The 17755-nt window shown below is 37.5% G+C and overlaps 1 protein-coding gene across 1 annotated transcript in view; it reads right to left on the minus strand.

Annotated features, from left to right (window-relative positions):
- The window catches only part of SLC44A5 (solute carrier family 44 member 5), a 398499-nt gene that overhangs the window by 111142 nt on the left and 269602 nt on the right, over positions 1–17755 (minus strand). The window contains exon 4 of the mRNA XM_059376880.1: positions 15254–15327. Coding sequence (XP_059232863.1) covers positions 15254–15327 — 74 coding nt within the window. The remainder of the gene's footprint in view (positions 1–15253; positions 15328–17755) is intronic.

The following is a 17755-nucleotide window of genomic DNA, read 5'->3' on the forward strand; positions in this document are numbered from 1 at the left end:
GAAAAGCATTAGAAGACTATCATGGGGTTCTGGTCAGTCAGTCCCCTTTCTTACTTAAAAGATTCCTTATCTTCTTCTTCATTAAATAAAAGTCACTATAGTATGGTGGTTAAGAGCACAGGCTCTAGAATTAAACTCTCTGGGTTGTATTGGTGAATAAAACTAAATGACAAAGTGACATAGCAATTGATACAAATCTAGATCAATTGCCTACTCCCTTTAATTTTCGGCTTTAGAAATAACTTTGAAGGACCACTTTAAGCAAAACTGGTACATTCGTGTGTGTGTGTGTGTGTGTGTGTGTTGCATATAGAGACAGAGAAGTTATTTGTGAAGCACTCCTATTTGGGTAATTCATAGCAGATAAGCGAAGACTGGTAAGAGATAGGTAAAAGCTTTATGCAAGTAAATTATCCTTTCACTCCTATCAAGGATATGCATGTTACTGAAGTACCAGGAGCAAGCATTATTATCTAGTATTATCTTTCATTTTCAACATTTGCAAAGCATGTGCCTGTTGTGCTCTAGGGTTGAGTCAGAACTTGCAGCCATTAAAAAGCCCTCTGTCAAGGAGAAAACGTGATTAGACCAACTGTTTGCACTGACACTTAAAAATTAACTACAAATCTGTTTGGGGCAGCTAAGGCATTCCCTAAACACTTGCTGGTTGGGAATGTTGGCTTTCAAATCATTATTCTGTATCCCTTAAAGGTACATTTTAACTGTCTTAATATGTGAGAAACAGGCCTGCCAAATTGTGCTTATGGCTTTTTAACACAAGCAATTTACAAATGCAATGAAGCAGATAATAGGACACATGATACCGAATTTGAAAATCTGTGTTGATGACACTTCTGCTGTAGAAACATTTTTGGAAGCAGGCCGATATTCAGTTGCCTGGATAAGAAAAATGTTGTCTACCATTTCACAGGTGGCCTCTTCCACCCAATGGTAAGCTTCAGGTCATGTCCTTGAGCACAAATCAGTCTCTCTCATGCTAACAATATTCTACTTAGAAAGATCAAGAATGCACGCATTCAGCAAAATATAACAAATGCAAAAAAGTTTTACCAAAACACTAAAAAAAATCTGTTCAAGTAACAAAACTAGGTGCTATCTTTCTTAAAATGAAGGATTCCTAAACAAGAGGAAGTGTAGGTATCTAGTTTAATTTACAAAATATTTATATATTTGTAAAGATAATGAAAAAAGACATTTAAAACTGGTTTTGGTTAATTATAAATATAATAAATTTTTTCTAATAAAAGATTACTTGACTTTTGGGAAAAAGAATGGGGAGGACCCTAAACTCACCTCGTCCCATGTATACAACTAGATAACATCCACAACAGTGTAAACATCCAGAAAACAACCCAGGAACTGGAAGAATGGACTCTCCACAACTACATATAGAGAAGAGACCACATCCAGAGGGTAAGAAGGGTAGAAATGCAGCTGGGAGCTAAATGGACCAACAGGACTGCCCACAGAAGAAAGGGATGTCACAGGCACAAGGAGGGAAAAGAAACAGAAACTTGCATTCCCAGGTAGGGGGTCTGCACTTGGAATACAAATACCCATAATATTTGGCTTTGAACACCAAAGGGGCCTAACTTTGCAAGTTCTTATAATCATGGGGCTTAACACCTGGAAATTTAAAATCAGCAACTTGGTTCTAGGAAAGCTGAAGGGCCACAAAACACAAAACTCTGTTTTAGAAGGTGGCCCTTCCCACCATTTAAGAGACAGCACAACAAACAACCCTACTGAGATTTAAATTAAAAAAATAGAGAAGTGCTGCATCTATGTTGTAAGATTTTTGTTTTTAAGTAATAACTATACCCAATGTGGGGCTTGAACTCAGAGCCTAGAGATCAAGAGTTGTATACTCTATCAACTAAATCAGCCAGGTGCCCCTAGAAGCAGCATTTTTATAAAATGCCTGGGGCCTAGGAAATGGAGATGTATTCACTAATCTTAGAGCTTGTGCTGGAGGGGCAGGGATCTTTGGGATACTTCAAGAACAAAGGAACTGGCAGGTGCCATTTTCCTCCTCCACTGCCAACCTAAATACAGAGACACCTGCAGGAACCAGTGCAGCCTGAACATTTCACCTAAACTGGTAACAGTGTGCCCACCCCTGTGGGTTTCTATAGATCTGTACCCTCCATCCTCTTTGGCCTCTACAGAAATTCTCCCTGGCAGTTGCTGGTCCACTCCAGAAGTAGACCAGTGAGGACATTGCTGGCACCACATGCTTTGTCCCCACATTCACCTGTGGACCTGTACTTTCCCAAATACCCTTAGCCAGAGAACATCTGGCCACAAACCTGGCAGTGTGCAAGCAGCCCTGACAGAGGCCATTACAATTTAAAGAGTCTCTAAACCAGGAAGAGGGAAAGATAACCACAAGCACCAGACTGACTGGGGCTCCAGTAGGGGGCTGGGGAAAGATATCTGATCTGACTGCAGCCTCCCCCGCCCCATTAATAAAAACTTCTCAGGGGACAATACAAGAAAAGCACACTGCAGTTTGCTGCTACCTCAACTCCAGCAAACACCTGGTCTAACTCAACTCAAGCAGTTGAGTTCCAGAATGGCCCATTAACAACACAGGTACCAAATGCTGGTCACAACAAAGAGCCATTTCAGACAAGTAGCCTACAGGTAAATGTAGCTCAGCCACAATAGTAGGGTGCATGCAACACACACAGAAGATGCCCTTGAAGCATGGTTCTGGTGAACAAGGGACATCACACTGCAAGGCACTATAGGACCTCTTTTTGATAAGGCCATGGCTGTCAACAGTAGGAGACATAGCTGACTTTCCTAACACATAGAAACAGACATGGAATTACATAAAATGAGAAGACAGCAGAATTTGTCCCAATTAAAGCAACAGGAAAAAAATCATAGCCAGAGAGCTAAATGTAATGGAGATAATTAATATATACACCTGATAGAGAGTTTAAAGTAATGGTCACAAAAATGCTCAGTGGATGTGAGAAAAGACCCACACGTAATAGGGATAATTATATATGCCTGATTGAGAATTTAAAGTAATGGTCACAAAAATTTCCAATGGGCTTGAGAAAAGACCTCAGTAAGACCTTCAACAAAGAGACAGAAAACATAACCAATCAGAGACAAAGAAACAATAGTTAAATTTTAAAATATAGAGATAGAATAAATAGTAGAACTAGAGGAAGCAGAGAAACAGATGGGTGACCTGGAGGACAGAGTAATGGAAAGCAATCTGACTGAATAGGAGAAAGAGAGAGAAAAAAAAAATGAAAATAGACTTGGGGAACTTAGTGACACCACCAAAAATAATATTTACATTATATGGACCCCAGAAAGAGAAGAGACAGAAAGGGGGGCAGAAAATTTACTTGAGGAAATAGGTGAAAACTTCCCAAATCTGGGAAAGAGAGCAGAAATCCAGATGCAAGAGGCAGAGAAGCCCCAAGTAAATCAACCCAAGGAGATCCACACTAGGACACATAGTAATTAAAATGGCAAAAGAAAAGGGGCACCTGGGTGGCTCAGTTGGTTAAGCGACTGCCTTCGGCTCAAGTCATGATCCTGGAGTCCCGGGGTGAGTCCCACATTGGGCTCCCTGCTCAGCAGAGAGTCTGCTTCTCCCCCCGACCTTTCTCCATTCATGCTCTCTCTCTCTCTCATTCTCTCTGTCTCTCTGTCAAACAAATAAATAAAATCTTAAAATTAAAAAAAAAAAAAGAAAGAAAAATGGCAAAAAAAAAAAAAGTGATAATATCAAAGGTTTCAAGAGAAAAAAAGACAATTACATATTAGGGGAACCTCAAAAGTCTATCAGCTGATTTTTCAGCAGAAATTTTACAGGCCAGAAGAGAGTGCCGTGATATATTCAAAATGCTAAAAAAAAAAAAAGATCTGCAACCAAGAATACTCTATCCAGCTAGCCTTATAATTAATTAGATTATAATCAATTCTTATTCGTTCAGAATAAGAGAGATAAAGAGTTCCCTAGGTAAACAACAGTTTAAGAAATTCATGACCACTAAGCCAGCCCCACAAGAAATATTAAAGGGGACTCTATGAATGGAAAGGAAAGACCATAAACAGAAGCAAGAAAAGTAGGAAGCACAAAAGCAGTAAAATTAAGTATACCTATAAAATCAGTAAAGGGATTCACAAAATTAAAGAATATAAAGTATGACATCATATAACTAAAATGTGGGGGGGGACACGGGAAAGGAGAAAATAATTGATTCAAACTTAAGCCATCAATTTAATATAGACTACTATATGCATAAGATGAACTTAATGGCAACCACAAATAAAAACCTCTGGTAGAGAAGCAAAAACCAAATAGAAAGGAATCCAAGTAGATCACCAAAGACAGCGAATAAACCATGAAAGAGAGTATGAGAGGGAACAGAGAACTACAAAAACAACCATAAAGCAGGTAGCAAAATGGCAATAAGTACATACTTACTAATAATTACTTGGAATGTAAATGGATTAAATGCTCTAATCAAAAGACATAGGGTGACAAAATGGATAGAAAAGCAAGACCCATTTATATACTGCCTACATCTCATTTCAGACCTAAACACACATGCAGATTAAAAGTGAAGAGATAAGAAGCATTGAATATGCAACCATATGCAATCACTACGTTTGCAACCATAGTGAAAAGAAAGCTGGTGTAGCAATTCTTACATCAGACAAAATAGACTTTAAAACAAAGACTGTAGCAAGAGACAAAGGAAGAAAGTATATAATCATAAAAGTAACAATCCAACATAAAGATAGAAAAATTGTAAATATTTATGTACCCAACATGAGAACACCCAAGTACACAGAGCAGCGTATAACAAAGAAAATGAACAATAGTAATATAATAAGAGTAGGGGATTTTAACACCCCATTTATATCAATGGATAGATCACCCAAACAGAAAATCAGCCAGGAAACAGTGGCTTTGAATGGCACATTGGACATGATGGATGGATCTAAATGATACATCAGAACAGTCTGTCCTGAAACAGCAGACTACACATTCTTTTCAAGCACATATGGAACATTCTACAGAAAAGATCACATATTAGGCCACAAAACAATCTCCAACAAATTCAAAAAGATCAAAGTCATAACATGCTTCTTTCCGACAGCAATGCTGTGGAACTAGAAGTCAACCATAAGAAAAAAGCTGGAAAGAATACAAATTCATAGAGGATAAATAACATGCTACTAAACAATGAACAGGTCAACCAAGAAGTCAAAGAGGGCATCAAACAATACACAAAGATGAATGCAGATGAAAACCCAGTGGTTCAAAGTCTTTGGGATGCAGCAAAACTGTTCTAAGAGGCAAGTTTATAGCAATGCAAGCCTACCTCCAGAAGAAAGAAAAGTCTCAAACAACCTAACCTTACATCTAAAGGAGCCAGAAAAAGAAAAATAAAGCCCCAAGCCAGAAGGAAAAACCAGGAGCTGGTTCTTTGAAAAGATCAACAAAATGGATAAGATTATACCCAGACTCATCCAAAGGAAGGGAGGGAGGGGGGAGAAAAAGGAGAAAAGAGAGGGAGGACTTAAACATAATCAGAAATGAAAAAGAAATAAACAATCTCACAGAAATGCAAATGATTAAAAGAAAATATTATGAAAAACTATATATCTACAAATTGGACAGCCTAGAAGAAATGGATAAATTCCTAGAAACATAATATCCCAAAACTAAATCAGGAAGAAATATAAAATATGAATAGACTGATTACCATCAATGAAACTGAATCAGTAATCAAAAACCTCCCAATAAACAAAAGTACAAGACCATATGGCTTCATAGGTGAATTCTACCAAACATTTAAAGAGGCAATATTTATTCTTCTCAAACTATTCCAAAAAATAGAAGAGGAAGAAAAGCTTCTAAATTCATTCAATGAGACCAGATTCATCCTGATACAAAATCAAAGACACTACAAAGAGAACTATCAGCCAATATTTCTGAGGAACACAGATGCAAAATCCTCAACAAAATTAGCAAAATTAGCAAACTAAATCCAACAACACATTTTTAAAAAGTCATTCACTATGATCAAAGAGGATTTGTTCCTTGGATGCAGTATGGCTCATTATTTGCAAATAAATCAACATGATACATACACACATCAAGAAAAGAAAATCCAGGGGCGCCTGGGTGGCTCAGTGGGTTAAAGCCTCTACCTTGGGCTCGGGTCATGATCTCAGGGTCCTGGGATCGAGCCCTGCATCGGGCTCTCTGCTTAGTGGGGAGCCTGCTTCCTCCTCTCTCTCTCTGCCTACTTGTGATCTGTCTGTCAAATAAATAAATAAAAATAAAAATAAATCTTTAAAAAAAAAAAAAGAAAAAATCCATAGGATCATTTCCATAGATGCAGAAAAGTTGTTATACATCCAACACCCATTCATGTAAAAACTTTCAAAGAAAGAGGTTTGGGTGTGGGGGGAACATACCTCAATGTACTAAAGACCATAAATGAAAAACCCACAGCTAACATCAAATTCAATGCTGAAAAACCGAGAGCTTTTCCTCTAACATCAGGAATAAGACAAGGATGCCCACTCACCATTTTTAGTCAACATAGTACTAGAATTCCTAGCACAGAAATCAGACAAAGAATAAAAGACGTCCCATATGGTAAGGAAGCGGCACTATTTGCAGATGATATGATACTATAAATAGAGCAAACCATAAAGACTGAACCAAAAACTACTAGAATTGATTAATAAATTCAGTAAGGTCATGGGTTACAAAATCAATATGGAAATTTGTTGCATTTCTACACAAAAATAATGAAGTAAAGAGAAATTAAGAGAACAATTCCATTTATAATTTCACCAAAGATAATAAAATACCTAGGAATAAGCTTAACCAAGAAGGTGAAAGACCTATACTCTGAAAACTATTAAATACTGAGGAAAGAAACTGGAGATAGTACAAATGGAAAGAAATTCTATGTTCATGGATTGGAACAATAAATATTGTTAAAATGTCTATACTACCCTAAACAATCTACAGATTAATGCAATCCTTGTACAACTACCAACAGATTTTTTTTTTCCAGAACTGGAACAAATAATCCTAAAATTTGTACAGAACCACAAAAGACCCCCAACGGCCAAAACAATCTTGAAAAAGAAAAGACTGGAGGTAACATAATCCCAGATTACAATATATACTACAAAGCTGTAGCATCAAAAACAGTATGAGACTAGCATGAAAATAAGCACACAGATCAATGAAATAGAATAGAGCACCCCGAAATAAGTCCATGATTACATGGTCAAATCTTTGACAAAGGAGGCAAGAATTTGCAATGGGAAAAGACAGTCTCTTCAATGGATAGCTTGGGAAGACTGGTTAGCCATATGTGAAAGAATGAAATTGGACCACTTTCTTACACTATACACAAAAATAAACTCAAAATGGATTAAGAACCTAAATGTGAAATCTGAAACTGTAAAAATCCTAGAAGAAAGCACAAGCAGTAATTTCTTTGACATTGCCATAGCAACATTTTCCTGGATATGTCTCCTAAAGGAAATAAAAACAAAAATAAACTATTGGGACTATACCAAAATAAAAAGCTTCTGCACAGCAAAGGAAAAACTCAACAAGACTAAAAGGCAACTTACTGAATGGGAGAAGATATTTGCAAATGACATATCTAAAAAAAGAGTTAGTATCCAAAATATATAAAGATCTCATACAACTCAACACCCCCCCCAAAAAATCTACTTTAAAAATGGGCAGAAGACATGAACAGACTTTTCCCCAAAGAAGATATACAGATGGCCAACAGACACATGAAAGGATGCTGAATATTGCTAATCATCAGGAAAAATGCAAATCAAAACCACAATGAGATATCACCTCATACCTGTCAGAATGGCTAAAATCAAAAACACAAGGAACAACAAGTTTCTTGGTCAGGATATGAAGAAACAGGAAACCTCATGCACTGTTCATGGGAATGCAAACTGGTACAGTCACTGTGAAATGTATGTATGTATGTATGTATGTAACACAAAAAAATAAAAATAGAATTACCATATGATCCAGTAATTCCACAACTGGATATTTCATATTTCAAAGAATATGAAAACACTTGTTTGAAAAGATATATGCATCCCTATGTTTATTGCAGCATTATTTCCAATAGCCAAATTATGGAAGCTGCCTGTCCATGAATGAATGGATGAAGTGGGGTGTGTGTGCACGTGCACAAGCATACACATGCATGCTTACACACACAAAATGGAATATTACTCATCCATTAAAAAAATGAAATGTTGCCATTTGTAAAACATGAGTGTTGAGAGTAGACTGCTAAGTGAAGTTAAGTCAGTCAGAGAAAGACAAATATGATTTCCTCTCTCGTGGGGAATTGAAGAAAAAAACAAACCAACCAAGAAACAGACTTAACTAGAGAGACCAATCTGATGGTTACCAGAGGGGAGACTGGAGAGAAGATGGGTGAAATAAAGGAAAGAGGTTAAGAGTACACTTACAATGGGCACTGAGTCATTTATAGAGTTGCTGAATCACTATCTTGTTTACCCAAAACTAATATAACGCTGCATGTTAACTATACTGGAATGAACATCTGAAAAACAAAAACCTTAAAAAAAAAAAGATGAAGTTTAGTAGAACAATTTTAAAAATAAAAGAACTAGAATTCTTCAAATTTCTTGCTAGAACAATGTTTCCAAGCTGTGATCTGATAGGAAGGCACGTTTTAGTTTTAGGGTAGACTAAAAGCATGGTGGGGTATCCTGTCAGAGCCGCTGTCCATCACAGGTTTCCCCTTCCCATGAACATTAGGATCATACCATCAAGATCACAAACTGTAACAGGATGCTTGGTGAGGTGTAATTCATATTTACATTACATTTATTTATTAGTAAGATAAACTCTTCACTATTTCTGGGTATGACAGACTCAAAGTCACCTTGGAATTACCTCTGCTCTTCAGAAGCTCACCTGAGTGATTTCTCAGTGATGAAAACATGCTTTTTCCTTTTTGTTCTGCATTCCTTGGGATGGGGAAGATCAACTTTCTTCATGAGAAATGGACAAGAACTCAAACCTTACTGAGAATTCAATTTAGGACAGGTGAGAATGACCCTGAACCAAGTCTGAAGGCCAAAAGGAATACAAATACTCCAAAAGGGACCTTGCCATGAAGGCAGAGACTGAGCTGGTCCCCTAGGCTGAATACTGGGGCCTAAGAGTAGGGGCTGCATTCAGACACTAGTAGTGCTTCAGGGAGAAATGGCTGAGCACTGCATAAAGACCTATAGGCTCTATTTTTGGATCCTAGCATAGGAAACCACTACAGTAGTGGAAGGATCCAGATGAGCAACTGACTGAGAAAGGATACCAAACGGCACCAACAGAAATGTCAGTGGTCCAGTAGACACTAAGGTCTCTCTTTCCACCTAGACATCAGAAGTAAGACTCCACCCTCCTTGGCATTTGGGGTAGTTCAAGTTAGGGAAGAGAATGATACGCTGGATTTCCTGAAGCAATGAATATAAAGTACACATAACGCCATATTGTTACCCCATATACTCTAACACCAGAAATGATGGAGTCAAGTTTGACCACATTTAATTATTAATTTAACTCCTTTGTTTATTCTCTACCTCATTCTAGGACAGATTTAAGACTGAATTATGCAGGGGTGCCTGGGTGGCTCAGTGGGTTGAAGCCTCTGCCTTCGGCTCAGTTCATGATCCCAGGGTCCTGGGATCCAGCCCCGCATCGGGCTCTCTGCTCAGGAGGGAGCCTGCTTCCTCCTCCCTCTCTCTCTGCCTGCCTCTCTGCCTACTTGTGATCTCTGTCTGTCAAATAAATAAAATCTTAAAAAAAAAAAAAAAGACTGAATTATGCAAAGCCTCCTCCTTTCTGTACTTGGTACTTTCAGTCTATTGGAAAGTGCAGTGGACCCATGATGGCCTTCCATTTATCCTTTGCCACCAATCTATAAATCACCTGCACATCAAGGCCCCAACTAGTCTTATTTGGCTTAGTTCATTTCTCCATTGAAGGAACCCCAAGCTTCACCAGCAAAGTGAAGCTGGTGAAGCTTGGGATTCCATACTTCTCCGCAGAAAGAGGGGCAAAGAAGTCACAGCCATGTGTTAAAACAACCTTAGTCCAGCCTCCAGCAACACATTTGTTACATTCTCTCTGCAATCAAACACGTTTATACTCTCCCAAGATCCCCAGAAGCCTCATCCAATTAAAGCATCAGGCTCTGGTTCCAAGTCTGGATCTCATCACCCAAGTCAGGGCCAGGTGTGGATGAGGCCCTTCAGGGTTGTTTCCTCTCATAGGCACGCTCTAGTCAGCTAGATCACTGAATTCATTAGGTACATTTCCTACTTCCTACATTACCAGCTGCAACAGTGTTGCCAAACTGCTGCTTCCATGTAGTAAAGTGACCTCTCCTGTTTCTAACTGCATTTTTCTCATTTTCTTTCAAACTCTAATAGTTTCCTTCAAACTCATTGGGCTTCTGAACATACCCTGGCTTAAAAACCAATGCCTGTGTTTCAGGTTTGGTTAAGCAGCATCTCACTTCCAGGTACAAAATTTTGTTCTCTTTATTTATTTTTATACCTCCAAACCCCCTGGCTCAATACAACCATTTTATTCTGCTAGTGATTTTACAGTCAGAAATCTGGAGAAGCCTCAGCCGGGGCCCCTGCAGTCCCATGTTGACAGAGGCTTCAATCATCTGAAGACCCTGTGAAGTGGATAGTAAATACTGTTCCTGGGAGCTCAGCTGAGCCTGATGATCAGACCCCCACACAGAGCTTCTCCACGTGGGTTGGGCCTCTCACAGCACAGTGAGAGTTCTCAGTTTGTTTACATTATTTTACTTTTGTATTAATGTCCTATCACTTCAACTAATAGGAATAATTATTCCTAAGACTGAAAAGCACAACCAAAAAACAAACTTTGGACCCTAACTCCAAGGGCTTTATATGTAAATACAACAATGAACTGACATACTCAACTGGAAATACATTTAAAAAAAAAAAAAAAAACGAGAAAAATAGGGCAAATGCAAATGATTTCACTCACACATAGAATTTCAGAAGCAAAACAAACAGGAAAAATGAAGAGACAAACCAAAAAACAGACTCTAACCTATAGAGACAAATGAGGGTGGGGTGATGGGTGAAATAGGTGAAGGGGATAAAGAAGAGTCCACTTTTCTTATAAGCACTGAGTCATGTATAGAGTTGCTGAATCACTACATTGTAAACCTGAAATTCATATAACACTGTATGTTAACTATACTGAAATTAAAATTCTTTTAAAAGGGATATGAGGAGAACTAAAAATTTATTAAATGTTAAAATTGTGCTATTATTGTATAATGTTAGCACAAGGATAACAAAGGACAATTTGCATGATAAATATTCCTATTCATTTTTCTAGTTAGTACAATAATTGGATAGCAGCCGTCAGTGAAGTGGGACAAAAGGCAGCGATTATCATAAACGTTAGTTTGATCTTTCAAGATATGATTATCTTCTATCCAGACTCCACTTTACTCACTTGAACAGAAGTTCTGCTTTTCATTAGCCGAATGTCAAGTGCCTTTGTTGCATCCAAGTGTTACCCTAGCTGGCCATATTCCACATAAAGGGCACAGAACAGGTTTTTTTTTTCCCCCACAGCAGAATTTGCAAGAAACGTGGCTTTTTCATGGTAAAACTTCTTATAAAAAGAAATGGACAAAAGATATACCTTGGAAGGCCCTGGTCTAACAAAACAGCAAAAGATGTCAAAGTACTTTGAACCTTAAAAATAAAACTGCCAGTTGTTTCACCAGCAAAAATGGGTTTAACTCGGGAATAACAAGAGCAAGCTACAACAAAACTGAGCAAAGGAGATGATGAACACGGCTTTATGAAGAGGAAAAGGGAAGCTGAGAGGGCTATAATTAAAAAAAAAAAAAAGTCAATTGGAGTAACCTGGAATTTGAAGTATAGTGGTTTCTCATTGGCTGAGTTATGACTGTCCCTCAGTGGTCATTGCTGGGCTGTTGCTGGGGAAGAGAACATTTCTTTCTCCTTCTGGGATAGTAAAATAGCAGCAAAAGTAGTACTGACCTTGTTGAATCACTATATTGTACATCTGAAACTAAAATAACACTGTATGTTAACTATACTGAAGTTAAAATTTGAAAATAAAATAAAAACACGTATATCTTTTTCAATAAATAAATAAAGTAGTGCTGACTTGGGGTACCTCTCTTCCTGTTGGATTTGCAATCATTGAGGAGTGGCAGGCAGGAGAGCCACTTTAAGCAAGATTACCTTTCATTGATTTCACACTACTTATAATACACATCAGTGAAATTGAGTTAGCACCATCTCTCATCAGATGAAGTACAGATTCTTGTCAAAAACTTTTTCACACTCCTAGTAATCTCTGCTAATCGTTTACCTTCATTCTTCTTTTAATCCAACACAGGACATAACTGAAGACTAAAGTTTATCTTGGACTATTTAGGCTATCTGTAGTTCAGGAATGAGACAAGTGTATATATATAGAGTAAATATGTATATATATATATAACTGTGTGTGTATATATATATAAGCATATATATAATAAATGTGTATATATATAAATGTGTGTGTATATGCATGTATATATATAAAGTAAATTTTATGAGTCATTCATTTTAATCAGTGGCATCAGGATTAATTTGGAAGAATCACTAAATCCAATACTGAACACAGTTTTTCTTTAGGGAACATTTATCCTTCAATTTCTTCATGTGAATGATGATATTTATAAACCAAATCTGGAGATCTTAAACCAAGAAGCAAAATTCTTATCTTGCTCCAGAGGGGATGATGGGGTACACTCCCATCTTTTTTCTCTACTGTGTCAGCAGGTAAGAGAGTGACAGTGGCTTTTCCAGCTCTATTTAAGGACAGAACACATTTCTCTGTGGGCTACAACTTTGTCCTGAGAAATGGAGGAGACAGTACGAGATCCTTATGAAGTTTCTGTGTGTATTCAAACTTTAATAACCCAAATTATGAGCTGCCATAGAAACAATATAGTAAATTACACTTAAAAGCAATTTATTAAAATTCAGAACACCTAGATTACACAATAATAGCAAATGAAATACTGCCCAGTAATTTGTATTATTGGTGTACCTGGATATCATTTCATTTACTCCACACAGCAGCCCTGCAAAGTAGATGGTGTTTATATACTTCACACATGAGAAAAACCGAGGTTAAGAAAGTAGCCCAAATCCACTAAGTAATATAAGGAAACCCTAGAAGAACCTGACTCTAAGTCTTCTTTCTCTTATGCAACCAATGTCAGTTCTCTGACAAAAAGTAACAGTAATCAAAAAAGAAAAAATTAAGGCAAGATGAGTCCCAAAGTTAGAGATGAGTCCCAAAGTTAGAGAAGCTAAAATTCTTTTAACTGCATAAGAAAATTTATGATATTATAATATTCAACACACAGACTGTGTATTGTGCTACAACTGCCTTAATGTTGAGAAGTTAAAATGCTTGGAAGATATAACAAAGGAATCTTCAGAAGGTCTTAGAGAACATTATTTAGTATTGTGGTTTCTTCTCCTTTATTCTTCCCTCCCTACTTTTCTTACTGCCTTACTTTTTCGAATCCTCCAATTCTGCATAGTTTTTGCATGGTATTAATGAGGTGATCTTTTGAAAATTACTTCCAATTGCTATTCTCAAAGTACTTCTCCTAATGGGAGATAAAACTGAAGAACCGGGAAGAGGATTTTCCACTGTTCCTCTGGCAGGCACAGTCTCCTTTCTGCTTATGCATTCCGTCCACACACTTCAGCCCATTCATTATTGGTACTAGAATTACTGAGGTTTTCTAACCCCTGCTCTCATAATAATACGTTAAAGTTTCCTGAGTCAGCATCTAAGGAACAGGACTTCGGTCTCAAAGGGAAAAGTGATATATTCGCATGCAATTATGAAAACTTTTTTTTACAGAAACTATTGCTTACCCTTTGGTAGGTTTTTAAAAATGTTAATAATTTGTACATTTTTCTCTTTATTTTCACCTTCAAAGAAAAATCTTCAGCCTAACAGTAAATAACAGAATATCCCTTCCTCATAGTTAAAGACAATAAGACTTCTTAAACATCAATGAATTATGTGGTGAAATTCTTTTTTTTTATTAACATAAATGTATTATTTGTCTCAAGGGTACAGTCTGTGATTCATCAATTTTACACAATTCACAGCACTCACCCTAGCACATACCCTCCCCAATGTCTATCACCCAGTCACCCCGTCCCTCCTACCCTCTTCACCTCCAGGAACCCTCAGTTTGTTTTCTGAGATTGAGAGTCTCTTTAGGTTTGGCTCCCTCTCTGGTTTCATCTTGTTTAATTTTTTCCCTCCCTTCTCTTATGATCCTCTGTCTTGTTTCTCAAATTCCTCAAATCAGTGAGAACATATGTTAATCGTCCCTCTCTGATTGACTTATTGCGCTTAGCATAATACCCTCTATTTCCATCCACGTCATTGCAAATGTCAAGATTTCGGGGGTTTGATGGCTGTATAATATTCCATTGTATATATACAATGTGGTGAGATTCTTAATAATTATTCCTTCTTTTTCATTTGCTTATAAAAAAGTTTATATATTACCTAAACTAATCTAGACCTTAGTGCATACTAGTAAATAGCAACGTGAACATAATTAGCTGCTTAAGAGAATTTCATGAGTAAAAATGATTAATAAGAAACCATAAGTTTTGGGGTTTTTTAAAGATTTTATTTATCTATTTGAGAGAGCAGAGGGAGAGGGAGAAGCAAGCTCCCTGCTGAGTGGGACCATGATCTTAGGACCCTGGATCATTACCCAAGGCATGATCATGAAGGCAGACACTTAACCAACTGAGTCACCCAGGTGCCCCAAAACCGTAAGATATTTTTCTTCCTTCTTTATAATTGTAGCTACTTAAGTAATATGGACTTGCCTTCAAATAAACTACTTTTTATTATTGTTTGAGTCTGCTACCCAATGAGTACCGGTGAGGCACAGTCATTCTAGAAGAGACAATAATCAATAATAACAAGGTTTGGGGAAGAAAATGATTAATATTAAAAATGTGACATTGACTTAGTTGTTATTCCATTAGCAAATTTTAAATCTCTCCTATACCTGTATTTACTCACCCACGAGTCCTAAAAGAATGTAGGCAATGATAAACAGTACGAAGATGATACAGCACAGGACATCTGTACAATTCCTAAAGACAGAAAAAAATACAGAATTAAAAGGGGCCCAGAACAGCATCTTACCTAGTAAACAAATATAGGAAAGGGGGAAAAGTAGTAATAGTAATTATGCCATTTCATATCCAGTATTTCCAAAAGGTGTATCAGATGTATTCCTGTAATCAGAGATTTGGCAGTGATGGAATGGTCACAGTTCCAGGATTAAAGGAGCTCCCTCAGAATTCTTAGTATTTATTTTCTTTTGGTTCTTTATTTGTATGATGTTTTTAGAGACAAGTCTAGCAATATCAAGTAATTTTTTTTTATATGAAGTGGTAATTTATTTGATTTTATGGTTTTCCTCATTGTGCCTCCCCACTGTATGGTATAGTTAAAAAAAAAATAAAAGCCAGTTTCCACTTCTCCCTCCCCCCCCCATTATCTTTCTACATACACATTTATAGGGTACTACTTATTGGGGCACCTATATGATTCAGTCAGTTAAGCATTCAACTCTTGATTTCTGCTCAGGCCATAATCTCAGGTTGTGAGATCAAAGCCCAGGCTGGGCATGGAAACTTCTTATTTATTTATTTATTTGTTTGTTTGTTTTCAGCATAACAGTATCATTATTTTTTCACCACACCCAGTGCTCCATGCAATCCGTGCCCTCTATAATACCCACCACCTGGTACCCCGACCTCCCACCCCCCCGCCACTTCAAACCCCTCAGATTGTTTTTCAGAGTCCATAGTCTCTCATAATTCACCTCCCCTTCCAATTTACCCCAACCCCCTTCTCTCTAACTCCCCATGTCCTCCATGCTTTTTGTTATGCTCCACAAATAAGTGAAACCATATGATAAATGAATCTCTCTGCTTGACTTATTTCACTCAGCATAATCTCTTCCAGTCCCGTCCATGTTGCTACAAAAGTTGGGTATTCATCCTTTCTGATGGAGGCATAATACTCCATAGTGTATATGGACCACATCTTCCTTATCCATTCATCCGTTGAAGGGCATCTTGGTTCTTTCCACAGTTTGGCCATTGCTGCTATAAACATTGGGGTACAGATGGCCCTTCTTTTCACTACATCTGTATCTCTGGGGTAAATACCCAGTAGTGCAATGGCAGGGTCATAGGGAAGTTCTATTTTTAATTTCTTGAGGAATCTCCACACTATTCTCCAAAGAGGCTGCACCAACTTGCATTCCCACCAACAGTGTAAGAGGGTTCCCCTTTCTCCACATCCTCTCCAACACATGTTGTTTCCTGTCTTGCTAATTTTGGCCATTCTAACTGGTGTAAGGTGATATCTCAATGTAGTTTTAATTTGAATCTCCCTGATGGCTAGTGATGATGAACATTTTTACATGTGTCTGAGAGCCATTTGTATGTATTTTTTGGAGAAGTGTCTGTCCATATCTTCTGCCCATTTTTGATATGATTTTCTGTTTTGTGTGTGTTGAGTTTGAGGATTTCATTATAGATCCTGGATATAACCTTTTGTCTGTACTGTCATTTGCAAATATCTTCTCCCATTCCGTAGGTTGCCTCTTTGTTTTCTTGACTGTTTCCTTGGCTGTGCGGAAGCTTTTGATTTTGATGAAGTCCCAAAAGTTCATTTTTGCTTTTCTTTCCTTTGCCTTTGGAGAAATATCTTGAAAGAAGTTGCTGTGGCTGATATCGAAGGGATTACTGCCTATGTTCTCCTCTGGGATTCTGATGGATTCCTGTCTCACATTGAGGTCTTTTATCCATTTTGAGTTTATCTTTGTGTACAGTGTAAGAGAATGGTCGAGTTTCATTCTTCTACATATAGCTGCCCAGTTTTCCCAGCACCATTTATTGAAGAGACTGTCTTTTTTCCACTGTATATTTTTTCCTGTTTTGTCGAATATTATTTGACCATAGAGTTGGGGGCATCACGTTACCTGATTTCAAGCTTTACTACAAAGCTGTGATCACCAAGACAGCATGGTACTGGCATAAAAACAGACACATAGACCAGTGGAACAGAGTAGGCATGGTACCTTCTTAAGGTTCTCTCCCTCTCTCTCTCTCCCACTCCCCCACCTCTCTCCTTCTCTTAAAAAAGGGTACTATTTATTAAGTAAAGGACTGACTACATAAACTTGTATAGGGGGTAGATTTGCAACCAAACTCACAATAATGTATATAATGCATTAAAAAATGAAATGGCTCAAAACTGTAATTTTCCCAGCCATTTCATAAACTAGATATTGTCAGACTTGGTTTAGAGAAAAACTGGCTTGATAGAGACTCATTTATTTGTAAAGGATAACAAATCAAGCTCAGATCCAGCAGGGATTCAGGCTCTCTGCTCAGCAGGGCGCCTGCTTCCCCCTCTCTCTCTGCCTGCCTGTCTACTTGGGATCTCTCTCTCTCTGTCAAATAAATAAACAAATAAAATATTTTTTTTAAAAAAAGATATTGA

Source organism: Mustela nigripes, chromosome 14 (assembly GCF_022355385.1).
Source record: "Mustela nigripes isolate SB6536 chromosome 14, MUSNIG.SB6536, whole genome shotgun sequence".
NCBI classification, from domain to species: domain Eukaryota; kingdom Metazoa; phylum Chordata; class Mammalia; order Carnivora; family Mustelidae; genus Mustela; species Mustela nigripes.